At 44.2% G+C, this 27,488-nt stretch overlaps 1 protein-coding gene across 2 annotated transcripts in view; it reads right to left on the bottom strand.

The window, feature by feature from the left end:
* The window catches only part of ADAMTSL1 (ADAMTS like 1), a 272,535-nt gene that overhangs the window by 32,539 nt on the left and 212,508 nt on the right, over positions 1-27,488 (bottom strand). For both annotated transcript variants that reach the window (XM_074953445.1, XM_074953446.1), the window contains 2 exons: positions 12,827-13,006; positions 9,941-10,075 (listed from right to left, as the gene is read on the bottom strand). In XM_074953445.1, the coding sequence (XP_074809546.1) occupies positions 9,941-10,075; positions 12,827-13,006 (315 nt within the window). The remainder of the gene's footprint in view (positions 1-9,940; positions 10,076-12,826; positions 13,007-27,488) is intronic.

The raw sequence follows: 27,488 nt of genomic DNA, 5'->3' as shown, positions 1-27,488 counted from the left end.
AGTCCAGGACAAAGTGAAAGCACCAGAAATGCTGGGTAGAGAACCAGCAACTACAGCTGTAAAAAAAGGTTTTGAAATAAAATATTACACTGAGATTTTTAATTGAAATATCAACCGGAACAACTACAAAATAAAGGCCAAGAATTTTCACAGAAATGCTGCATCCTGTATTTTGGCTAGCTTTGGAGCTAAAATGTTTAAAATTCAGAATTTCAACTCTATTTTTTGTCCAAAAAGTTCATTTCCCCCCTCCCCCATGATAAAATACCATCCTGTTTTTTAACCAGCTCTTCCTGAATGTAGGTACCATGGAAATGTGTGCTTTAAAAATATACACCGACGGGCACAACAAACACCAGTGTCAGAATATATTGTAGGTATCATTAGCAGGGGTATTAAAATACCCAACATTTGTTTGCTATTTTCTCTCTTCTTAAGGATGATGCTTAAATTCTTCTCACAGTTCTAAGCAGTGGCTGGAGCAGATGGATTTACAGCCTTTGTTTCAGTTCCCAGCTATTTTAAATGGTACCTATGTTCCAGTCTCTCTCTAAATATGAGCTTGAGCTTCATTCCAAAAAACTGCAGCATCTCTTCCTGTGGCTGCCTTGTAAATGCCGTCCAAAACATTTATTTGATTATATATTGCGCATGCTGCTGTGCTTCTCCCTCCTTCTATATACTGATCCTCGGGTGTGCATTATATTTTCAAAAATCACTACACATCAGGAAGATTGTATTTCTGCTGATCTGAAAAAACACGTGCAGCTTGTGGACTGATGCTTTGGGGAATGATTTATCAAATGTTTTCATATCCATTTTCCAAGCAACAACAAGCTGCTAATCTACAAGGAAATATTTAAATGAAGAAACAGATGCCAAGTAACCTCACGCTATTTTAAAAAAGTGGTCAAAATATATTCTTCCTCCTTCTAGTGTCCGTCATCTCTGCATCTGATAGTTAATCACTGTTTTCATCTGCAATGCATCTTCAGACTCCACTGAGCCTGAAGGCAAAAGCCCTCACGCAAAGATTATATCTCATGTATACAAAAAGGAGCCATTAAAGATTCTGCATTCAGCATGCCAAGTATCTGCTGTTACCATGGCATTTTACTATACTTTGATGAGGAGGTATCATTATACCACAATCATTGGGGAATTACACATATTATATTTTTAATGGCAACCTCTCTACTTCTACAAACTTCACTTAGGGCCCAAGCAAAGTTTGACTCCAACAAAACTCAGCTTTTCCAGAGTAAGGATTTCAGGAGAGACCCTGACTTTCTAGCTGACATCTTCTCTAATGTAAGAAAATGATGATCTTGGGCCTGAAATGATCAATTCTGTCTCTGTTCTAAACCTGCAACTTTTACGATGTCTGCCCCTTCATAAATGAAGGCATGAACTCTGCTGCTCTGAGATGCATTCTGCCAGGTGCTGAGTGCCTTCTCAGATACATCAATGCACCATTAGACCTCACTGAATTCCAGGGGACCTCAGGCACCTCACTCAATGGGAACTGATGTGTTCAGTACCTGGAGGAGATGCCCAGTATTTTACAAGACCAGCCTCCTTGCTTGCACGTGGAATACAAGCATGTGTGAATGAGTTTGTGTAGTTCCTGTCCCACAAATACACAAAACATGCCATCACTGGTACAGTTTGAGATGAGAGTCCATTGCCCAATTCATTTTAAAGGGTTTTGCTCACTTCCACCATTCATGGGTATGATGTTACTCATGGATAAAACATCAGTCTTCTTTCCCCCTTATTACTGGGCAACCTCATTTCAGCAGCAGCTATCATATGGCATATTGCTCTACAGCATCACTTGCCACCATACTTCTCTGTGACATCTCTTCAGCATTAAGCGTCAGCAGCAATTGTTGTGTCAAAACACACCACACTACAAGCAAAACTGCTTGCTGACTTTTTGAACTCCAAACTCGGATAGGTCATGGAATGATATTCCAATGAGACTGCATCCCAGGGATCCCATGCGGGCAGGCAAAGACTTTGATCTAAAGCATGGGTCTTAAAGAAAGCCCCCACTCCTAGAAATATGGATAAGGACTGACTGACACTCCCCTTGAGGTAACATAGTAGAAAATGTGTGTCTGCCTATTTGCCCAGAAGGCAGAGCCAGAGAGGAACTTTATGAACAATAGAAGTGATTTATTTCCTTTCTAGCTGGGGGAACCTTTGCAAGCACCAGTGCAGAAACAGCCTGCCCCAGAGTCAAAAATAGGCACCATAGCAAGAAGACACTATTCTTCAGCATGAGGTAGAGTGTCCTCCATGTTTTCTCACATATGGGCAAGTAAGAGGGCGTTTCCCACCAAATCTACTACATCTCTTACTATTAAAATCAAGGGGAAAGGAACTTAAAAAAAACCATGCATGAGGAACAGTCAGGCACACAGCAACAGAAGTAGGAACATGGGTGCAAAGATGCCCTTTAAGCCTTCTCTACACAGCATGGCCCAAGTTGCACTCTGTAGTTTGACGGCAGCTCAGACCTGGCCCATAGGTTACTCTTATGATTACATTTTGCCTATGAGCCAAAGGATGGGCAGACTGTGGTGACTCCCAGCAGTGTCTTCCATAGAGCTACTTGTGTGGGTAACTGCTCTCACCAGTAGGAGTAAAGGAGTCACAGCCTGGTTCAGTATAAGCAGAGGTGAAAGTAAGCTGGTACGGTGTACCGGTAAGAGCTGGTGTGCCGTACTGGGACTGGCTTTCCCAGATGGCAATTTAAAGCCCTGGGGTAGTGGCGGCGGGTCTGCGGTGGGGATTTAAAGGGCCCCGGAGATCTAGCCGCTGCTACTGCCCCGGCCCTTTAAATCTCCACCTGAGCCCTGCTGCCGAAGCCCTGGGGTAGCGGCGGCGGGGCTCTGGCAGGGATTTAAAGGGCCCCGGACCTCCAGCCCCTGCTACCTCCCCAGCCCTTTAAATCCCCGCCGCCACTACCCCAGGGCTCGGGCAGCAGGGCTCAGGCGAGGATTTAAAGGGCCCCAGAGCTCCAGCTGCCACTACCGCCCCAGGGACCTTTAAATCCCTGCCTGAGCCCTGCTGCCCAAGCCCTGGGGTAGGGGTGGGGGGGGGACTCTGGCGGGGATTTAAAGGGCCCCGGAGCTCCAGCTGCCACTACCACCCCGGGCCTTTAAATCCCTGCCGGAGCCCTGCTGCCGAAGCCCTGGGGTAGCGGCGGTGGGGCTCCGGAAGGGATTTAAAGGTTCAGGGTGGAAGTGGCGGCTGGAGCCCCGGGGCCCTTTAAATCCCCAACAGAGCCTGGCCGCCTCTACCCCAGGGATCGGGCAGCAGGGCTCAGGCAGGGATTTAAAGGGCTCGGGGCTCCGGCAGCCGCTACCACAGCAGAGCCCCAGGCCCTTTAAAGCTCTGTCAGAGCCCAGAGCCCCGGGGGTAGCGGTGGCAGCCTGGAGCCCCCAGGGCTCCTCAGTGATTTAAAGGGCCCAGGGCTCTGCTGCGGTAGCGGCAGCTGGAGCCTTGGGCCCTTTAAATCACCCCCGAGCCCTGGGGTTCCCAGCCACCTCTGCAGCTGGTAGCTGGGGGGTGATTTAAAGGGCCCAGGGCTCCCAGCCGCCACTACCGCAGCTGGAGTCCTGGCCCTTTAAATCAAGATTTAAAGGGCCCAGAGATTTAAGGCCCTGCCTCTTCCGGTTAAGGCCACACCTCTTCTGGTTGAGGCCACGCCCCCCGCTAAGGACTCCGGCGTACCGGTAAGTCCTTTAAGTTATTTTCACCCCTGAGTATACGCCACATATTCCAATTTTGTTGCCTGCATAAAGTGGTGAGAAAATAAAGTTAAAAACAAGACAAAACAATGTCTTGAGAATTTTTTTTTTTTTTTTTTTTTTTTTTTTTAAAGAGTCTGGTATCTCTGAAAAGTCCCCTCTTGGCAGCTCTCTAGCAGCTATAGGTAGCAGCCCGCAGAAAAGGCAAGCTACAGTAAACACTTTAGGACAAACATATATTTACTAGGGCTGTCAAGCGATTAAAAAAATTAATTGCAATTAATCGCACTGTTAAACAATAATAGAATACCATTTATTTAAATATTTTTGAACGTTTTCTACTTTGTCAAATATATTGATTTCAATTACAACACAAAATACAAAGTGTACAGTGCTCACTTTATATTTATTTTTGACTACAAGTATTTGCACTGTAAAAACACAAAAGAAATAGTATTTTTCAATTCACCTAATACAAGTACTGTAATGCAATCTCTTTATCATGAAAATTGAACTTACAAACACAGAATTATGTACAAACAAGTTTGTTTACATTTGCAGGAGATAATGCTGCCCACTTCTTGTTTACAATGTCACCTGAAAGTGAGAACAGGCGTTCTCATGGTACTGATGTAGCCGGCATCGCAAGACAGTTACATGCCAGATGCGCTAAAGATTCATATGTCTCTTCATGCTTCAACCTCCATTACAGGGGACATGCGTCCATGCTGATGATGTGTTCTGCTTGATAACAATCCAAAGCAGTGCGGACAGATGCATGTTCATTTTCATTATCTGAATCGGATGCCACCAGCAGAAGGTTGATTTTCTTTATTGGTGGTTCGAGTTCTGTAGTTTCTGCATCAGAGTGTTGCTCTTTTAAGACTTCCGAAAGCATGCTCCACACCCCGCCCCGATCAGATTTGGGAAGGCACTTCAGATTCTTAAATCTTGGGTCGAGTGCTGTAGCTATCTTTAGAAATCTCACATTGGTACTTTCTTTGCATTTTGTCGAGACTGCTATAATACGTGAACTATATAGCAGAATGTGGGTAAAACAGAGCAGGGGACATACAATTCTCCCCCAAGGAGTTCAGTCACAAATTTAAATAATGCATTTTTTTTTAACAAGCGTCATCAGCATGGAAGCATGTCTTCTGGAATGATGGCCGAAGCAGGAAGGGGCACATGAATGTTTAGCATATCTAGCATGTAAATACCTTGCAGTGCCAGCTACAAAAGTGCCATGCAAATTCCTGTTCTCACTTTCTGTTGACACTGTAAATAAGAAGAGGGCAGTATTATCTCCTTTAAATGTAAACAAACTTGTTTGTCTTAGCGATTGGCTGAGCAAGAAGTAGAACTGAGTAGACTTGTAGGCTCTGAAGTTTTACATTGTTTTGTTTTTGAGTGCAGTTATGTAACAAAAAAAAAATCTACATTTGTAAGTTGCACTTTCACAAAAAAGAGATTGCACTTCAGTACTTGTACGAGGTGAATTGAAAAATACAATTTATTTGATCATTTTTACAGTGCAAATATTTGTAATAAAAAATAATATACACTTTGATTTCAATTACAACATGGAATATAATATATATATGAAAATGTGGAAGAACATGCAACATATTTAATAAATTTCAATTGGTATTCTATTGTTTAACAGTGAGATTAAAACGGTGATTAATCATGATTAATTTTTTGGGGTTTATCGCTTGAGTTAACTGCGATTAATCGACAGACCTAATATCTACAAAACCCAACACCATTAGAAATGGTTCCATGGGGTTGTTTTAAAAATTCCAGTGTTTTTTTTACTGTAGAGTAGGCATACCCTAAGTACACTTAAATGGTTACTGCAGCTATAGCACTTCAGTATAGACATTTGCTATACTGACAGGAGGGGTTCTCTCATCAGTGTAGGTAAACCACCTCCCCACGAGGTGGTAGCTAGGTTGTTGAAAGAATTCTTCCATCGATCTAGTGCTGTCTGCACTGGAGGTTCGCTTGGCATACCTACATCTCTCGGGGGTATGGATTTTTCACACCCCTGAGAGACAGAGCTATGTCCTTGTAAGTTTCCAGTGTAGAAAAATTCACATCCCTGAGCAGCATAGTTAAGCCAGCCAACCACTGGCATAGACAATGCTAGGTCAATAGAAAAATTCTTCTGTCAACCTAGCTACTGTCACTTGGGGAGGTGGATTAACTACAGAGACAGGAGAACCTTCTTGTCACTGTAGTAAGGCCAGGTTTACACTAAAAAAGTAAAGTCGACCCACACCCCTGAGTGATGTAGCTAAGCCAACCTAACCTCTGGTGTAGACAGCGCTAGGTTAATGGAAGAATTCTTCTGATGACCTAGCTACTGCCTCTTAGGGATGTGGATTAACTACAGCGACAGGAGAACACCTCTCATCACTGTAGTGTCTACACTTCCCACTTAGGCATATTTGAAAACTCCATGTATAGTGCTTATTACCATGAATAGGTCCCAGTGAAGTAAAAGTGACTACTCGTTGATGTTTGATAGCAAATCAATGTTTGATAGCAAATGTATCTGGCATGAGGCCCTTAGTTATTAAAATTATTTTAATTTGCATGAGTTTTTATTGGGACTGTAGGTAAAGAAATTCTAGTTGAAGTGTATTATTATTAATCTTAAATTGTCTTTTCAATCCAGAAAAATAATTCTGCATTTTGATAGTGGCTTAGAAAAGTGCCAAGTGGCCACAAATGTGGTTATAAAATCCCAGCATGTGAGAGTTAACAGTAACAGCTTCTCTTTTTGCCTGCTTATCTCCCTCATAGTAATCTTGTGGTCAACTTTTGAAGAACTGTGTCCAAAATAAAAATATTTTTGTATTCCTCACAGAAAATCTTGTAGAATAGGGACTAATCTGAAAACTTTCAAAGGAAATAAGTGTAATTGCAGAAATTTACTACTGTTTCCCAGATATAAAAATACATGTTAACTTTCTATTGGTTTTCCATGAAATGCTAAGTTTGTGTCACTTTAAAGCACTTATGGAAATATAAAGCAAAGAACTGGACCTGTGACATGAAATCTTATTTTGCACATGCCACAAGTTAAGTAAACCAGAAAATATTGGCATACGTAATATATGGCTCATCACTCATTGCCAATTTCAGTTCATATAAAAATTGGGTAAGTTCCCAAACTGAGAGGTGCTGCAGGTTCTACTATGAGAAAATCTTGTCCTTAATAGTAGGAGCTGAGTTTGGTAGATAGCTGAGCAGGGCCTGCAATAGGGGCATCATAAAAGGGTTGCAGGGAGAATGGATGCATAGCTGGATGCATCTTACTGATGATTTGATAAGGAGCAATGGTACCGTCTGGTCACTACCTGAGAAAGATAACTATGGTGTGCTAACTAGACAGCTGGTGGGCACGGCTATGGAGACTACTGTCCCTTCACCTCTAAAGGTGGTTTGCTTCTGTGACCTCTAAAAAGGACATTGTTTAAGGGCCTGCTCCTCCACCTTTGACGTCAATGGGAGTTTTGCCACTGACTTCAATGGGAAAAGGATGAAGCCCAAAAAGAACTCCCTCTCTGCCCCTGCAGCCAAAATGACACAGTTGGGAAGTGTGCTACTGAAGGATCTCTTTCACCTGGTGAAAAGCAGCCTGTAAAACTTGGCACCCACGTTGTGGCCCCAAGACTCAGAGCTTTACCACAAGGGAGGTCCACAGGGGTTGAGATGGGATGGCAAATGGATCCATGTAGTCATTGAAAATATATTGGGGCAGACACACTAGAAGAACGTATGCAGCATAAATGACGGGCTGCAAGCCATGTCCTTCAGCTTTTAATTCTCACTCAATTAAGTAGTACATTCTTCTTCTCAATGTGCAGATTTAACCTCCTCATCTTCTCATGCTTCACATATTTTCCTCTTCCTGTTAAGGAAGCTGTGTTTAATGAGGTAGCAGGCAAACCTCACCAATTCAGATTCTCATTTCACGTAAATCCTGAGAAGTCTGGATACTTATCAGAATTTATCCAAGGGTTTCAAAGTTCTCTTCTTTCTCTTGTCTCTTAACTCCCTCTCCTCACTGAATCCTTCGCTTCCATGATACCCAACTTTTCCCCAAGAGAATTCTCCACTTACATCCTGTCTTCCAATCACTTGACTCCCAGCTTCCTGTTTCCTTGCAATTCCCAACAGCATCCTCTTCATTCACCACAGCCTCCCATCATCAAGTCTTTTAGAATTAAATTAGAATATCACCATCCAGAGAATTGTGAGATCTCTGTGTAGAAGATGGCTCAATGCTTAGGAGGCATTAAAATGGACCTTCTGGATTACAGAATAGGAAGGACTAGAGGGGACAGCCAGATGGGGTAGCTGTAGAGAGGGGTTATGGAGACAGAATGTCTATTAGATAGTTGCAGAGAAACAGAATTTGGGAGCAAAAGGGAAGGGAGTCTTTTATCCTAGTCCATGCTGACAAAATCCTAAAAATTAATCTAGTGTCAGTTAAAAGAATGGCTGAGGTGTGGACCAATTGTTTTTGCAGAAGTAAGTGGTCTATCTGTAGCTGAATGCAGGTAGGACAATATGTGGTTAACTGCAGACAATAATTGTTTGGATAATTTGCACGTGTGTCGAATGCTTTGCACACATGTTTTGGCTATGCCATGTTGTGTCACCCACTTACATATGGACAGTTTGGTTGTATCTGTATGAATTCTAGCAGACTGGATACTTCAGTCCCAGCCCATCTCTTATTAGAATATCTATCAAGAACTTTCTTAGGTTTTTATAATATCAGGTCAACTTCAGCAATGTGTATCTCCACAGAATAAATAGAAGTACATCAAGAATAAATTTGGTTTGATATTGGGAACTCCTGGAGTTTCCTGTACCCTAAGCAGGAGCAGCAGGCTAGGGGATGATATGGCCCCATGAGACTGAAGTAGAGGTTATTATGTACAGACAGATGCAAAACACATTTTATGACTGGTGCATTATCACTTTCAGATCTCAACAAAAAAACTTCTAAAGATTTTGCTTTGAAAACCTGAGAGGAAATGGATGAAACAGAAGTGACCAAGTCCTAGGACTGCGAATGCAATAAAACCACACCTGAAATGATTTATTGAATGCTATCAAATACCTTCAGATATTTCCCCCCCAAAAGAGCTCCTTAACTGCAGGTTTGGTGGAAGCACAAATGCAATCCAGAGCAGCTTGCTAAGAAACAATTACAGATGGACACAGATGTCAGCACTGAGGGAAAAATAAATCCCAAACAAAAATAAAAATGTAAATAAAAATTCCCCTTATAGAAATATTTGCTATTGAATGTAAGCAAAGAGCTGGTAGGAGGCCTGTGGAAAGGAATACAATCATTCTTATCAGCACTGAGACAAGGTACAGATCCTCTGCTAAAAGATTTACAATCCTGCTTCTGCCAGGTTAAAAATCAGTACTGAACGACTCGATGATTTCAGTGAGAGTCATGATAAGGCTGCCTGAGAAGCTGGTTGTTTAACTGAGCCTCATATTAAATATGACCTCCAAGATATTGGAAGAAAGGGAGCTTAGAAATAACAAGAAAAGAATGAGAATCTTTTTGCAAACAGACTGTGTCCATAGGCCTGAAAACACTCTACAATATACGGTAGGGATTGGAGTGCAGAGGAAAGAAAGACAAAACAGAAACTAACTAGAAGGTGGAGAAGAATGAAATAATGGAAGAAGAAGATCATTTCATTCAGAATTATTTGCTTGTAAAGCTTGGAGCACACTTCAGGTGCTGTAGATGTGGTACAAAGAAGATTAAAAGAAATATCACAATGAAACAAACAGCTTGCAAGAGCAAAGTAAATGTAGAGAGATGGACAAAGCTCTGGGAGAAACCCTGCAGAAAGGACAACAGGAATGGATGACTGAAAAGTAGAGACCAGTAGTTATGTGGAGAGGAAAAGGAGACCAAAGCACAATCTAGAGTACTTTTAACCTCATCCTGACTCCCGCATCCCTCTTTTTGTTACATCCACTTCCTGTGGCTCTTACTTCGTGTATATACAGTGGCCAGCACAAAGGAGCCCCTCATATGCCCCTGATCTGGATGAACATCTGGATCTGAATTTTGCATGTTCAGCCCATTTCTCATACTTTTATCCAACAAACTTTAGAGATCAACTTACCGATGAGGACAGAACTTCCAGGATTTAGCGCCAACCTTGTTCCTGAAGGAGAGGTCAGCACTGAGGGAATATCCGGCCCCGAGAGTAAAAGCATTGTTGTCAAGTCTTCTAATTGAAGGAGGGTTTGTGGGGGGTCTGGAAACAGATTGAGAGACTGAGATGACAAAGAACACCATAGCGGATAAGATATTGAGGAAGTTTTAAATCAGCTGTCACATTATTTGCTGTGCTGGAACATCAACATTCCAAAGGGGACATACTGGGCAGTATTGGACAGCATTAGAGGTGTGCTTTGCCTGATGTGTCAGGCACATGAGGAGGCAGGGAAGAAGTTAAAATAATAATTCAGGGTCAGGCACAAGCCCTCAAATGCTAAGAAAATTTGCATTAAGACTATCACAGCATCCTTACTGTGACTAGCTAGGCACTGCAGCACATTTAGTTCACGAACAGATACAGTCGCTCAGAACAGATGGGAAATTCACACAGCACAGCCAATACAGTATCTAGTCATAGCACACTACTGCTTGAAGTATGCCAGGCCACACTCCAGGACTTTCACTGCTCTGTAGCTGTGTCCACATGGGACTTTACTGAATAGCAAGCTGGTGCAATGTAGATTCACCCGTTGGCTTGCCACCCAGAAACTTGCCACATAGAGAAGTCTCAAATCACAGTGACAATACTAATGGTCTGATCCAATGCCCACTGAAGCCAATGGGAGTCTCTTTATTGACTTCAAAGGACTTTGGATAAGGTCATAATTCAGGATTGTTTTAGCACTGAGCCAAATCTGGAAGGCTACTCAGGCAAAACTCCAAATGCCCAAGAGCCCAAGTTGCAGAGAGTTATTACTGTGAATACAGCTACTCTCAAGTAATATTGAAGTCAATGGGACTCTGTGCAGGAGTAACTGTCTGCGTGAGGATCACTTTTCACAGGATCAGTCCCTAAGGACTGTAGGATTTGGCCCATTATTAATTATAAGATGACAATGATCCAATTTTTGTATTTTGTTTCCTGTTTTCCCCACCACTGTCATTTAAGTGACAGTAAATGTGATAGAGGAGAGAGAAGGTGGATGAGGTGATATCTTTTACTGGACCAACTTCTGTTGGCGAGAGAGACAAACTTTTGAGCTCACACAGGTCTCCTGCTGATAATAGCTCATCTTAATTAATTAGCCTCCTACTCCACCTTTTCATGTTCTCTGTACGTTTGTGTATATATATATATATATATCTTCTTACTATATGTTCCATTCTATGCATCCGATGACGTGAACTGTAGCCCATGAAAGCTTATGCTCAAATAAATTGGTTAGTCTCTAAGGTGCCACAAGTCCTCCTGTTCTTTTTGCGGATGCAGACTAACACGGCTGCTACTCTGAAACAGGTCAAGACATAGTTCAATGAAAGATACTACCTCACTCAGCTTCGCTCTCTCTAATACCCTGGGACCAGCATAGCTACAACAACACTACAAACATTGAACTTGATGTAAGTGAATGGTGGCACCTTCCCATTCAGTTAAATGGGGCTGCAAGTTGAGCCAGGGTTGCTACTGCTATGTGTACTCATTATGACATATATATGGCTCAGGTGTTTCAGACTATTTCTTTTTATTAAAATGATTGTGAAAGTGATTTGCCTACAAATGGGTATAAGCTGCCTGGCGAAACAACAGTAACATTGTATCTTTAAAAAAGAAGCCATTTTTCGTGAGCAGGAAAAGGAAGCCATGTGAGAATTATGACCTGTAAGATGAAACTCAGGTTGTTATTTTTTAAAATCTAGGCAGATCATTTTTAGATCAAGTTTCTAGGGTTGATCTGAAGTCACAGGGGACCCATGTAAACATCAAACAGAGGCTTCAGCGCTGTCCATAAGACTGAGAACTTTCACTTTCAAATCTGCCCCAAGAACTGGAGCCTTTGAGGCAGCAGATTCTGCAGGGCCTAGGTTCACCCTGCAAGATTGAATAGTTGAGATTTAAACAGGCAATATACTAAGCCCTGAAAACAGAGTTCTGTAATGGATGCTTTTTAATGGTGTTGCTGCAGTAATATGTACATGGTTACAAAACGTGCACACTTCATTACCCAGCGTACAGTAGCGTTTACATAGTCCTGCCGGATCTTTCATCTCTCAGACAGCAGGAAATGACACAGATGTGTTATTAGGGAGGAAAATCCATCAGCAAGCACAATAAATCAGCCGTGGGTAAAACTTCCATCCATGCTTTGGGCCTGACAATATCTTTCTAAATCACCCAGCTAGACATTCAGCCTGCTACCATGAAACCCAAGACAAAGTAAACTTCACCCTTCAATGAACTGAGTTACTGTTTTGTAAAAGTGCACAGGGTTTATGCATCTGTTAGTGAGGTGTGAAATTGCTCAGTGTCACTCAGTGTTTTACCGGGGCGGGGGGGGGGGGGCTGCTTCTCGGAGATGGAGCATTACACAGGATATTGCCTTCATTTCACGGGTGCCATTTTGGGGAATGGTCGGGGAGGGGACTGGTTCTTTCCTTAGCCATAAAATCTGAATGTGTGAAAATTACATATTAAAGTTTTTTTTTTAGCTTATTCTTTTTTTCTCTTCTAACCCACGTACCCTTTCCCCCTCCCCATTCCAATATCTTCTGCCTTCTTCACAAATGAAGACAGTCTTGTTCTTGCTTATGTAGGCTGCTAACACAATTAGAGTTCTTTTTTTCACTGGAACACAAAGCGGTTTATATTACTCTCTCTTCTGTTATGTCCTCTGACTAGCTCCGAAGACAGAGGTCTGTTTGGTGCCTAGGTTTCGTTACTACAGTGACACGTGGGAAATGTCATGAACAAATAGCCCTTCCACAGACAACGTGCATTTCTGTAGCTTACCAAGAATCAGCAGCTGTGTGCTTTCAGTCACCTCTCCACGAAGATTGGCTGCCCTGCAGGAGTATAACCCCTGATCAGACAGAGTTACATTTGCAATCAGCAATGAGCCATCATGCAGATGATAGGCAGGGGCCAGCTTGATCCTATTCCTCAACCAAGTAACTTCTGCTTCAGGTACACCTGGAAAGGCATTAAAAAGAATAGGAGCTGGATGGAGGTTTTACTACTAGGGACAGACAAAACAGTTGGGATAAAATAATAATCAAAACAAGCCTTTAACCAAACTTCCAGCCCAAGGGTTTTTGAGGTTCAAAAGAGTTTGGTCAACTCTTTCAATATATTAAAATATATATTAAAGATAAAATAAATGCCTTTGGATTTCCTGGATCCACTCTGGCCTGGAAACAGAAGGGCCACACTTTTCTGAGGGAGGCTTTTCTAGCAGGATTTGTGTTCTGACTATAAGCAGGCAGCACCACTGGAAATCCTAAGAGAAAGCTGGTTCTTAAGAGATTTTCAGTCCAATTTAGCAGAGGGAAACGACACCTTTTTCTATAGCTTCTTCTCATGTCATGATCTAACACATGGGCAGCATACAAGGAACAGAACACTCCCCTCTGCAGCACCAGGATGGAGGTACCACCTCCTGCGTAGGACTGTCTCACCTTCATTGACTGTTCTCTATGTAACATCACTGAAGAATGTTCTGCATTTTACAATGCTGTGCAGATAAACAGGGAAGATACACATAAGGATAAGCAGTTGATTTAGTGGAGCTACTCCTGGCTAGAGAATTTTTCAGATTTCCACGCCTATGGAATAATAATTCCTTCAACTTCCAATTTGCTGTCTGATCCCAAGGTTCTTATACTTTTTTCACAGTGCGAAGCGCACATGAAAATGGCAACTGTCTTGTGGGCCACCCTCCCAATCACGATCATATAACATTCTTGTGGCAATCGCTTACAGAACAAAGTAATATTTAGGAACATGCTGAATGTATTTTTACTGTCTTTTAAGATGATTTAGAAGCTGAGAACACGGAACAGGAGACAGTACCATGTGATGAGCCAGCTGTTCATGGGCCACTAGCAAGTGCTCTACAGACCATGAGTGGTCAATAGATGACATTTTGTGAACCACAGGTCTAATCCTTTGATATAGGCTGAGGAGACTCTTCCTTGGAGCTGTTACCCCGACAGGAATTTGAATGAATGAATGTTTATCTGTGACTATATGTTCAGAAAGGTAGATCTTCCCAACAAACTAATGGTTTGCGGCAGTTGGGAGGGTGCTGTACGTTCTATGGTAAGAAGTCTATTAGACTGGAAGAGGTCAGTTATTTCTGGAGAGTATTAAGATACAAAGTGACCTTTTGAAATCCCCCAGACCTGCTGCAATTGACTATTAATGTGTGACCCTACCTTCCACTTCACTCCAACTCAACTGGCAAGGACAGGGTACAAGAATTTAAATAAGGTTCGAAGTCTGCCTGTCAGTTATCCCAGTTTGTAAGACAGACAGGCTCCACCTCTGATCTCTGTACTCTTTCACATAACAAGGATACTTCTGGCTTCACTGGGTGGCTCAGGGGATAGAGACTTTTGCCTCTAAACCAGTGGTTTAAAGCCACTCCAGCTCAGGTAATTCCTTGCCATCGGACAGCTGTTCAGTAGCGTAGGCGGAAGGAACTGGTGGTCTTGATACAATCCTTGTGGTAATGTGCCCACATCATGAAAACCTTCATACAATTGGCAATTTTGTTGTCAGTCACAGCAGAAAGACAAGGACCCGGGGGCACAGAGAATGAACACATCTCTAGGGACTAGACAGGCACTGTGTGAAGTCTCAGTGACTAACTGATTCTAAATGATTCGTGGGGCCAATACGCAACATACAGTGCTAAGCAGCCAGAGCTTGAAAGAGAACAGTTGCCCACTTCTGCAGCATCAGGGTGCTCTGCCTGTTTTCATCCCCGCTGCACCACCAGCTGACTTTGCCAGCATTTGGCACTTGCCTTCAGTGCCACCCCAATTTAGGCACAATCTATTCTATAATAGGTATTTCTGCTTTCTAGTCTAATACAGTAGCTGCACTACTTCAGGATGCTTACATTGAATCACATCTTCATGTTACCAACACTGCCAACCCCAATCATTCAAAAATCATGAGCCAGGCTTCAAAAAAACAACCCCCCCCGCCCCCAGGAGATTTAAAAAAAATAAGGTTGGAGCTCTTTTTCTTTGCTTTCTGAGCCTTTTGGGTGCACGTGGTCACATTTTCAAACTTTTATCTGCAACTATGAGGTTAGAAATTTGCCTTTTTTTTTGTTAATGAAAGTGAGATCTCCCATAATCACATGACCCCAGGAGCTGGGACTTTAAGAAAAATATCAGCTATGGCAATGCTTGTGATCACGACAGTTGACACCTGTGTTACACTAATTCACTTCTTTGCAGATGATTGCATGGCTGTTCAGATGGGCCAAATCCTGAAAGGCTTGCCCAGCTCTTACTCTGGTAAAACTCTCATTCATGTCAAAGAGAATTTTACTTGAATAAGTACCACCAAGGATTGCAGGATCTGGTCTGTAACACAACTGTACAATCTGCAGCTACCTTTGCAACAGAACAGATAACTTTGTACATCCAGAGTCCAGAACATCTATAAACATCCTTCTCTGACCACCTGTACAGAAAGGTCACTCTTCCTTTCTTCTTTAATCTAAAGCTTTCAAGTTAAACATAAATGTATTGAAACCAAATGTTATAGCTGCACAGAGAAAATTGGATGGGGGAGGATGAGAAGAAATGTACCTCTCAATGAGCAGCACCTTTGTTTTTGTGTATCCTTCTTACATGAGTGGCTTACACAGTTTACACTAAGGAAACAGGTAATGAAACCAAGGTTACAGCAAGCTGGCAAACACTTCAAAAACTGAAATATAAAGATGCAGGTGCAAACATGTGCAAAGCCACTCTTCCAAAGCCTCACCACAAGGGGGAGCAAGAGCATTTCAGTCAGCCCCAGCTCTATGTTTTGTCATGCAGTTGTTGTCCAGAGGAAAAGTAGCCTAAATAATAATGTCCAATATAGGAGAGAATGCAGTTTAAAGAAAATAATAATAGAAAATGAATGGCTGAGAGAAGGGAACTGAAACCAAGTCTCCAGCATGAAGCCATAGTACAATATTTTTCATAAATGTGAAGGAAAGAGCAGCCTAAAATTAAAGTTTCAGGGTCAGATCCTCAGCTGGTGAAAGCTGGCATCATTAATTTGGTTTCATTGGAACTACATCACTTTACACCAGTTGAGGATCTGGCCCTAAGCCATTTAAATTCCCCTTTGGAAGTAAGATTCTTTTGTCTTTGTGAACTTTTCTTTTGTTGAGCCTACTGGGCATTGAATGATGGTGTTTACCCCGGCAAGCCAATACTTGCTAATAGTATTTGTGCCCTCTGAAGACTTTCCCTTTTCTCCATTCTTCTTCAATAGCAGACATCAACAACTTTATTCCTCTGCCTTTCACTGGACTTAGTTTATCCCTCACACAAAAGGCTGACTGCTATAAGTGACAAGCAGTGTGCTAATTCCCCTGCTCCTTTAGCTATATGATGTACATATTCTGTTAAAGGCAGCAGAGCAATTTGGAGATCTTACAACAAAAACTAGTTTTTAGTGCTGTGATGTTCTGAAATAGTGATACTTTTACGGACGGTGCTGTAGTCTGATGCAAGTGATAATGAGCAACCAAGGCTTAAAGGGAAAGCCAGGAGCCCAAAAGAAAACTCCTGCATTTGAACGAACCACAGAGGGAAGAAACAGGGAAGAGTTGGAGGAATGTAAAACATAAAATACAAGGAAAAGAGAGAGTTTGCAAAAAATATTAAGTTGCCCCTTCTAATTTGTCCCGAGTCAGTAGTGACCAACACCAGATTTTTAAAACCGACCTCAACATTATTTCCAATTGTAACTTCGACCATTTTGATATCTAAGGACCTGCCATGCAGATACAGTGAGGGTATTTGAATTTAGGACCTGAGCTGATGCCAATTGTAATGGAAAGACTTCTATTGACATCTATATGACCTAAATTGCACCCAGTAGTCATTATGTGAGTACAACCGAGCCCACAGACATTGAATCTTCAGACACAAAAAGGGTGCTCGAGTTACAGACGGGCTGCAGATTGCTTCCGAAAAGGCACTGCCACCTGCAGGCTGCCTCGCAGGCTAATGGATAGGAGTTGTTTCTCTTTGGCCTGGTCCACATGAGAAAATTAGGTCAGCATAACTGCATCACTCAGGGGTGTGAAAAATCCATATCCCTGCGTGGTGACTTAAGGCCCTTGTTGACAGAAAAGGAAATTATTCAGCTTGTGCGTAATGATTGTGCTTCTAGATGTGTCCCCCCTATAGTGCTCCACTGTAGGTGTATGTGTGTCCCTGCGCTTCTGATCGGAGATGTTTGGTAGCAGTATCTGTTCAGCCCACCCATGTGCTCTCCCCTCCTCATGCTCTATCACAAGACCAATTAGTGCTGCATGGGCGAATCCCCTTCAGTTCCTTCTCTATCGCAGAGTCCTTATCAAGAACTCCGAAGTAGAGGGGAGGAGGGTGGATTGTGGAGCACCCATCGGACACACATCTTGAAGAACCATCATTACTGCACAAGGTGAGTAACTTCCTCTTCTTCTTTGAGTAGTGTCCCTACAGGTTCTCCACTGTAAGTGACTCCCAAGCAGTATCCCTAATGGGAGGTTGGGGCTTTGGAGTCCAGTCTGTTATAGATGATAATACGGTAGAGCCAAAGCTATCATTGGAAGCAGAGTCTCCAGGAAGCGTATAGTGTTCCGCGAAGGTATGTACAGATGCCCAGGTGGCTACTCTGCAGATTTCCGAGAGAGGGACTATCATAATCATACAGCTAAGGGTAGCATAAAATCCCTCCTTTACCTGTAAGGGGTTAAGAAGCTCAAATAACCTGGTTTGCACCTGTCCAAAAGGACCAATAAGGGAAGAAGATCCTTTCAAATCTGTGGGGGGAGGTTTTGTTTGTGCTCTCTCGGGAAATAGAGAGGGACAGGGCAGGAAAAAAACCTCTCCTAAAACCCTACCGGAAATAAGCATCTAAGATTACAAAAATTGTAAGTAAAGCAAGGAAATGGGTTAGATTATCTTTTGTTTTAGCTTGTGAATTTTCCTTATGCTAAGAGGGAGGTTTATTTCTGTTTTTTTGTAACCTGAAAGTTTTGCCTAGAGGGGAATCCTCTGTGTTTTAAATCTTATTACCCTGTAAAATAACCTTCCATCCTGATTTTACAGACGTACTTCTTTTACTTTTTTCTTTATAATAAAGTTCGGCTTTTAATAACCTGATTGGTTTTTAGTGTCCTAAAAACCCAGGGGTCTGGTCTGTGCCCACCTGGTTTACCTATTTGGTTGGTATATTATTCTCAAGCCTCCCCAGAAAAAGGCGTGAAGGGGCCTGGGGGGATATTTTGGGGAAACAGGAACTCCAAGTGGTCCTTTTCCTGAATCTTTGTCTAACTCACTTGGTGATGGCAGCAATACTGACCAAGGACAACGAAGAATTTGTGCCTTGAGGAAGTTTTTAAGCTAAGCTGGTAGAAATAAGCTTAGGGGGTCTTTCATGTGGGTCCCCAAATCTGCACCCCAGAGTTCAGAGTGGGGAGGGAACCCTGACAGGGACATTCTTGAGGAAGGCGACAGAGGAGGAAACTGACCTTGTGGGGTGTGTGCAAATTCCAATGGAGGTACTATATTGTGCACATGCTAGCAGAGCTTAATACAGTTCAAGACCCACTTTGAGAGCTTCTGGGCCAATACTGCTGTGCCTTTAGACCAGAGGTGGGCAAACTATGGCCCGTGGGCCACATCCGTCCTGCCCGACCCTTGAGCTCTTGGCCAGGGAGGCTATCCCCCGGCCCCTGGGCCGCCAGTGGTCTGGGTGGGGGTGGTCAGGGGAGGTGGAACGGGGGCTGTGTTGGACAGGCGTGGGAGTTCCGGGGGGCTTGTCAGGGGGCAGGGGTGTAGACAGGGGTAGGGGTGGTTGAATAGGGGGTGGGGTCCTGGGGTGTGCTTAGGGGCGGGGGGTCCCGGGAGGGGCCGGTCAGGGGACAAGGAGCAGGGAGGGTTGGATGGGTCAGGAGTTCTGAGGAGGGCAGTCAGGGGGCGGATAGGGGGTGGGAGCTGGGCTGTTTGGGGAGGCACAGCCTTCCCTACCTGGCCCTCCATACAGTTTTGGAATCCCGGTGTGGCCCTCAGGCCAAAAAGTTTGCCCACCCCTGCTTTAGATCTTTCCACAATGGAAAGGAAGAGCTTGGGAGATTTGCCAGAAGTCTTCATCCTGTCCAGGTAGAAGGCCAGGGCTCTCCTTAAGTCTAGCATGTGCAGCATGGCCTCTGTTATCACGGAGAGGCTTGGGACAAAAGGTTGGGAGGTGAATCAGTTGGTTCATGTGAAAAGATGAGGACACCTTGGGAATAAAGTTTGGGTGTGGCCTCAGAGTAACCTTGTTGTGAAAGAATACTGTAAAGGGGGTGCGCCATAAGGGCTGCTATTTCCTCTATTCTCCTCACTAAGGTGATGGCCACAAGAAATGCTGTCTTCATTGATAGGTGTGTAAGCGAACAAGTGGCCATAGGTTCGAAGGATTGTCTAGTCAGGCTCTTTAAAACTAGATTCAGGTCCCATGCTGGAGTGGGGCATCTGGGTTGGGGAAACTGGTTCGTTATGCCCTTGAGGAATCTCTTTGTAGTTGGGTATGAGAAAGCTGAGTATCCCTCTACTTGTTGATGGAAAGCCGCTGTGGCCGCCAGGTGTACATTGAGCGAATGGAGGGATAGGCCTGACTTCTTGAGAGCCAGTATGTAATCTAACACCATGGGGAGAGTAGCAGATGTTGGCATAATTTGCCTGGAGTCGCACCAAACCTGAAACCTGGTCCACTTTTGTAGGTAAGTACGACAGGTAGCTGATTTCCTATTGTGTAGTAGTAACACTTCCTGTACCTCCTTGGAGCAGGAGCTCTCTATGTGTTGAAACCATGAAGGAGCCATAGCCTTAAGCCAGAGTATCTGCAGGTTGGGATGGAGAGTGTGTCCTTCGTTCTGTGAGAGGAGGTAAGGCGTGGGTTGAAGAAAGATCAGTGGACATGCGAACACGTCGCCAGCTGTACCATGTCTGTCTCGGCCAGGTGGGAGCAATCAGTATAACATTTGCTTTTTCTCTTTTTATTTTCAACAGGACCTGCAACCACAGAGGGGGCAGGGGAAAGGTGTAAAGAAGGCCCTTGTCCCATGAAAAGAAGGAGAGCGTCCCCTACTGAGTGCTGTCTAAGCCCGGCCCTGGAGCAGTAGTGTGGGAATTTCCTGTTCAGGTAAGTAATAAACAAATTTATTGTTGATGTCTCCTATTGACAGAATAAGCTGGGTTCAGCTCCCACTTGTAGTTGAGTGAGAACTTGCGACTGAGACTCTCTGCTGTTGTATTCTGCACTCCTGGCAGGTAGGCTGCTGATATTAGAACATTATGGCAAATGCACCAGTTCCAGAGCTTTAGTGCTTCTGTGCAGATGGAGGATGATCTGGCATCTCCCAGACAATTTATGTGATGTTGTCTGTCATGACTTGTGTGTGTGTGTGTACCTCTGATCAGTGGGAGAAAGTGAGCACAAGTATTCCTGACTGCCCTGAGTTCGAGGAGATTGCTGTGGAGAATCACTTCCATGGGCAACCATCTGTCCTGAGTTGTGAGGCTGTTGAGGTATGCTCGAAATTGTTCCCATTGTGATTCTGGGAGACAGTCAATAAGGGTGTTTAATTTGTGTGACGGGGCAAGGCCAGATGGCTATAGAAAAGTAGTGGGAGATAGATATATTAGCTCCAGGCTAAACAAATCCCTGGTACCAGGTTAAGTGAAATGACAGCTGCTCCAGGTCAATTAAGACACCTGGGGCCAATTAAGAACTTTCCAGAAGGCAGGGAGAATGCTAGGTTGATTGGGACACCTGAAGCCAATCAGGGGCTGGCTGAAACTAGTTAAAAGCCTCCCAGTTAGTCAGGCGGGGGCGCATGTCAGGAGCTGTGCTGTTAGAGAGGCTGAGTAGTATACACCATATCAGGCACAAGGAAGGAGGCCCTGAGGTAAGGGTGAAGTAGAGCTTGAGGAAGTGAGGGCTGCTGTGGGGGAAGAAGCCCCGGGAATTGTACATGTGATGTTTCTAAAAGGTCAGCTACCATAGCTGATACTATTAGGGTCCCTGGGCTGTAGCCCGGAGTAGAGGGTGGGCCCGGGCTCCCTCCCCTTTGCCCCCTGATTAATCACTGAGACTGGGAGACAACAGAGACTGTGCAAGGAAGGATAACTTCTCCTCACCTCCCTTGCTGGCTTATGATGAAAATGGCTCAGTAGACTGTGACCCTTGTCTCTAGAGAAAGAAGGGTTACGTGGAGGGTCACAGTGAGCCTCTGAGGCTAGCGAAATCCGCCAGGAAATGCGGGACCCACAGAGGCAAGGACAGAGCTTTGTCACATTTGGTATAGTTCATATGTAGTCAAACTTTGTTGTTAAGGCCTGGTAATTTGCAATTCTAAATTTCAGAGTAGCAGAAGAGTAGACCTTTCATCCAAATAAGTCAAGGTGCTCCCAATCCCTATCCTAAAGGGTTGACTTGGAATGATGTTGCCAGACATGGAAGTTCACTGCATCTACCATGATGGAATTAGGTGGAGTGTGGGGAAAAAAGAAATTCTGTATCCCTGGGAGGTACATAATATTGTTTAATCGGCCTGTTTGCATGTCAGTGTGGCCGCTGCTGGCATTTGCCATATAAACTTAGCTGGATCCAAAAGTGCCTCATTGATGGGGAGGGCTATCCTGGAGGAGAATGATGTATGTGGAATATCCAGAAGCTTATGGTGAGTGTTTTTCACCTCCTTGAGAGGTATTTGTAAGGTATCTGCCACCTTCTTAGTCAGATCTTGTAAGAATTTAAAATCATCTGCCATAGACGGTGGCTCATCTGGAGAGGAGGAAGAGATGTTAGTAAGTGGTGTAATCTCCTCCTCTAGTCTGACCTCCTGCTCCTCCAAAATCTCCTGAGGAGGTTCTGAGGCTCTAGAGATGGTGGCTGAGTGGGAATTGCTCACAGTCTTTCGGTTGGTCACGCTAGATGCCAGGGAAGCATGATGACTATAGGCTACCCACAGATCCCAATAGGGCTACTGGGGCAGTGGAAAAGGCATGGGTGGTTGAGCCCATGCTTGGTCATACTACAAGGGTTGTCCATACTCAGGCTATGAGTGGGCAGGCCTGGGTTGATAGTGGGCGGAAGCATGATGGGAGTGGCGGGAGTGGACCATCTCCTGGTCACTATCCGACTCTCCACTGGAAAACAATGAAGCTGATATGGAGAGTGGAGGTGCAAGACGTGGTGCTTATGGTGATTCCTGGGCTCAAGATGCGCACGGTACCGGGAACCAGGTACCAATTAGAGGAGACACTAGTACCTCAGACAATGTGAGGTCCTTAGAGAAACTAAATTGCTGCAGTAGTTGGCACCATCAGTGGTTGCTGGTATTGAGTCGGCAGAACCGAGGGAGCCGGCAATCTTGTTCGCATGAAGCAGTCCAGTTGTCTCGCAGTTGTTGGTACTGAGAATGTTCATACCAATGCCATCTGCCCGAAAGTGGTATGGTTTCAACTTCAGGCCCTGACTGGTGGTACCGCTGCTTTGGTGCCTGTGCCCATAGGGTCTTTAGGCATACAAGCAGTATCTGTTTCACTGGTCTTGGAGGTAGAAGGCTGTGGAGAAGATTCATGTTGCCTGGGAGTCTCTGGGCATGGGACAGTTGCAGGCTGAAGAGCTCCCTCCACGAGGAGCAGCTTTAGTTTCAGAGAAAAAACTAAAGCAAGCCCCCTGAGATTAAGAAGAAAAATACTAAAACAAGCTAGGAACGAATTCCTAAAGAAGCAAGGTATCTGTGAGTGGACTGCTAATTGCTCTATGTCTAGCCAGCGGCGGTTGAGAAGGAACTAAGGGTGGTTCTCCTATGCAGTGCTAATTAGCCTCGAGGCAGAGCATGAGGAGGGGAGAGATCATGTGTGGGCCAAATGGACACTGCTACCAAAGATCTCCGATCAGAAGCGCAGGGATGCACATACACCTACAGTGGAACACCCCCAGGGACACTATTCGAAGAAGAATTCTTTGTCAACCTAGCTGTCAGGGAGATAGATTACCAACACTGATGAGTTCTCCTGTTGTAAGGTAGCACTCCAAGTATAGATAAGCTCTTAGGCTCAGTACCAGAGGGATCCTGGGATTGGTCACAATCACTTACCAAGTCTTGAAACACACCTTGGCCTCTCTAGACTAGGTGCAAAGTCCCATTAGTTAAAATATGTTTTTTCAGTATGATGTATAGTCCCAGTGGGGCCAACCCACAGCAGCGTCCTGGAGAAATGAGAGCAGAACTGGGTCCCACAGCTGCACATGCCTTGGGCCACATTCATCCTTGGTGTAACTCAGTCAAGGTATATCAAGCAGGAAGTTAGCCTCTTTTAAAAACTACTATAATTTTTAACTACTTTTAAAAATATCTATAATTCATTTCAGACCACAGAATTTGTCAGCATTTATGCCTCCTAAAAGAAATTAAAGAGCTATATAAAAACAGTTCCCCAGGCTCTAGTAATGGTCCTTTTCATTATCTCTTATTTTCGAAGAAACCACGCTTATCAGCACCTGTCAGCAACCAGCCCCTATTCCTGTCTCCTGGCTGCAGCAGCTATAGCAAATGTCATAATTAAGCCTTGCAGCTAATATTTCTTTTCTGTGTATGTTCATTCTGCTGCCCTGCAGACTTTTGTTAAAAGCATTTCTCTTCATGAGCCAGAGCTGCAAGTTGCGGCCCGTTAAAGCCCTCCATCACGCCCTCCTCAATTCAGAGCAGTGCCATCTGCACAAAGCTTCTAAGGATGAGGTGAGCTGGGCTTTCAGTTCAAAGGAGAAAATGGCTCCATGGCTGCTTTTTGGAGCAATTCTCCAATTGTTGTGCTACTGGCTGTGGTGCACCCCTGAGATTCATAGAGAAAAGAAATAAGGTTTTACAAACTCTGGAAAGTTTCTGCCTATAGAGTTTCCTGACATTGGCTCTGAAAATATCACTTTGACCTCTGATGCTCTCCTCTTACCTCCAATATTCTGCTTCCTTTCCCTCAGTGTCTATAAACAGGCTGTAGGATCAAGTACTCTATATGAATTTAGTAGCACTTTCCAACCATTCCTTTGCCTCTAGCGCGTTGAACAAGATGTTCTGAAGAGCTGCTCATGACACCTGGGGAACTGTGATATTACATTCTGCCATCAGGTTTGTCTACACTGGGAAAATTCATTGGGTTATAATACATTTTCTAACCAACACGTCACACGTGATTTTCTCCTTAGAGTGGACAAGGGCAGTTGTGTTAAACCACAATCAGATAACATAATCCTTGTCCACTCTAAAGGCAAAATTGTATTTCATGTCATGATAGTTTGCTGACAAGTTTTCTAAGATGGTGCCTTTTCCCACAATAGACAAGGCAGCAGACAGAAATCATTTTGTTTCTATGGCCATGTCTACACTACAAAGTTAAGTTGATTTTATGTAAGTTGACATTGAGACCCCGATTTAAGCAAGTCGATCTTGTGTGTCCCCACTGTGCTCATTGTGTTGGTGGAGTGCATCCTCACTAGGAGGGCTTGCATTGATGCACGGAGCACTGCACTATGGGTAGCTATCCCACAGTGCATGTAGCCAAGTAGAATTTTGGCCTGGGCTTGCAATGCCTTATGGGACCAAAACATTTGCGTGGGTGGTTATGGGAACATGGCATTAGCCTCCCATGATGAACTTACCTCCCTCCCTCCCTGAAATCAATGGCAAACAAACCAAGCATATTTCGCACCTATTTTCATAAGTCTGGGTTACCCGTGCAGACACCATAGCACAATAAGCCCGGGCCATGCTCAGATGTACACTTTGCTGCCAACTGGTTCTGTGAAGGGATAGGCTCCAGAGTTAAAAATAGTTCTTGGCTGTTGGGGAGAATGGATCCTCCGCTTGCCTGTCTCACATTCTCCTCCTCCTCCTCGTTGTTGCTCGAGGTCGCCCGGTGTTCCTGGGAGGTATCCACAGAGTGTTTTGGGGTAGTGGTGAGGTCGCCGACGAGAATCGCATGCAGCTCCTCATAAAAGCGGCACGTCTGTGGGGCAGAACCAGAACGACTGTTCACCTTCCTTGTCTTCTGGTACGCTTGCCGAAGCTCCTTTATTTTCACGCGGCACTGCTGCGTGTCCCTAGTGTAGCCCTCCTCCCCCATGCCCCGCATGTTTTTGGCATAGATGTCAGCATATCTTCTGCTGGATCGGAGCTCTGCCTGCACAGATCTTGTCCCCACACAGCAATAAGATCAATCATCTCCCATGTACTCCATGCTGGAGCGTGTTTGTGGCCTTGAGTCTCCATGATCAGCTGTGCTGGAAAGCTCTCCACGCTGATCAAACAGGAAATGTGTCCTTGGAAGTAAAAGATACTGTGCCAACTTCGCGCTGCCACATCCTCCTCCCTGGCAGCATCTCCACCAGTGTAGATTTGGTTTATGCTGGTGGAATCCAGTGTTAACTCAGGGTGAATTTGGCCATAGTTCCTTAACAGTATTCACCATCTGAATCAACGGCATTTCCCAGGTGCTGCTGCAAAAAGCCCAGCATCCAAAAAAGGGAAAGCTATATGTCCATATTTAATTTGCTCTCTTTTATATTCCATCAATGCTGGTAGCCATGAAGGTGCTTTGGGAAAGTTACCAGAACCTTCGTTCTTCCTTTCCTTAGAAGGCACTGGGAATCAGTCTGATTGCAAGGGACTTTGGCATGAGAATGCTGCAGAATTACTGAGTTTAATCCTCCTTGAGCTGCCAGGAAGAGTAATAGTGTAATTTTCTTTTGTTAATCCCAGAGACAGTAATTAAATTATCTGGGATCCCATCTGAGTGTTGTACTCCACATGCCATTTGGACTGTCTTTATCCCCGCTGACCAGTACCACATGTACCTTTATTAATTTAAAGAGATGACAACGCAGTGCAAAGATGCGTCATGCACTCATTACAGTCAGGAATTTTGGGGGAGGGGACTGGAAGGTGGGGTGGAAGAAGGAAAGTTCACACAGACTATATTGTGGAGAGACATGCTGTTTCTCCATAGTTAAGGTTGAAACAAATCTCCTGTCAGAAGGCAGATTTCCCTCCTCCTCCTGCTCCAATTTAGTCAAAAAGGAAGGAAACAATCAAACTTGGTACTTATCTTCCATGGCCACAACATAAACATTTCCTACCAACTTTGGTGTAGGTCAGAAAACTGGAGTTTGTGTTAGTAGAGCAGATCCAACACCCCCATTCCAGCTGCTCTGCACTGTGAATACTTTTCCAGGTATCCCTTACACAAAGTCCCAGCATGGTTATACCACCTCTGCGTCACCCACTTCTGATCTCCCGGGTGTAGGGAGCATATTGCAGACTGGAGGGGGTATGGCCAAAGCACCCTGGATGTTAGAGGGGGCTGTTACTGTCAGCATAATTCACTGATCACTCTGTATCTGACCTATCAGTCCTCATCCTCAAAGGAAACCTGCACAACACATTTACAAAAAGATGAGCCCAGGAGCTTAAATTCATAACTTTGCTAGACACAAAAATCATGGTCTTAATAAAGATACTGGATTTATGGCTTATCACAACAATCTAACCCACTAAACCCCCATTTTGTCTTATGACTACAAGGGTGTTAACAGGTCACTTTCACCTTGAATGGTCCATTATAATATGTGCTAACTACTTATGCTGAACGATCTGTTCCATATTTAACTGTGACACTCTGGGAAAGGTATTCAGAGGGTATGTCTATACTGCAATTAGACACCTGCGGCTGGCTCGTGCCAGTTGACTCGGGTTCGCGGGGCTCGGGCTAAGGGGCTGTTTAATTGCGGTGTAGATGTTCGGGCTCGGACTGAAGCCTGGGCTCTAGCTCCATGTGATGCCCAGGGTCCCAGCACTTGGGCTACAGCTTGAGCCCAAATGTCTATGCCACAATTAAACAGCCCCTTAGCCTGAGCCCCGCAAGCCCAAGTCAGCTGGCACAGGCCAGCCACAGGTGTCTAATTGCAGGATAGACATACCCTCTGAATACCTTTCCCAGACCTGAGGAATGGCTCTTTGTATCTCAAAAGCTTGTCTCTCTCACCAACAAAAGCTGATTCAATAAAAGATATTACCTCACCTACCTTGCCAGCATAATTTAGAGTAGTTTTGAGCAGCTCAGTGGGTCCAAAGAATCTGGCCCATTGCGTCTGATATTGTAAAGTCCCCTCTTTAAAAATGATTCCAATGTCTTATTGGCTGCTTCTCTTTCACTTATTCCTTCAACTACACGGTCCATAATCATCCTGTTTTCTCTGTCTCCGTCAGAAATGGGGCCTTTCACTGTCCTCTCTCTCCCCAATTTATTGAATACCTGTTGTACTATTCCCATCTGTTATGAAGTAGAGACAGCACTCAACATGCCTTATGAAACATAATTTTATGTGCCCATTTGCATAC

The sequence above is a fragment of the Natator depressus genome, chromosome 5, assembly GCF_965152275.1.
Source record: "Natator depressus isolate rNatDep1 chromosome 5, rNatDep2.hap1, whole genome shotgun sequence".
NCBI lineage: Eukaryota > Metazoa > Chordata > Testudines > Cheloniidae > Natator > Natator depressus.
This window is presented reverse-complemented; position numbering and strand designations above follow the sequence as displayed.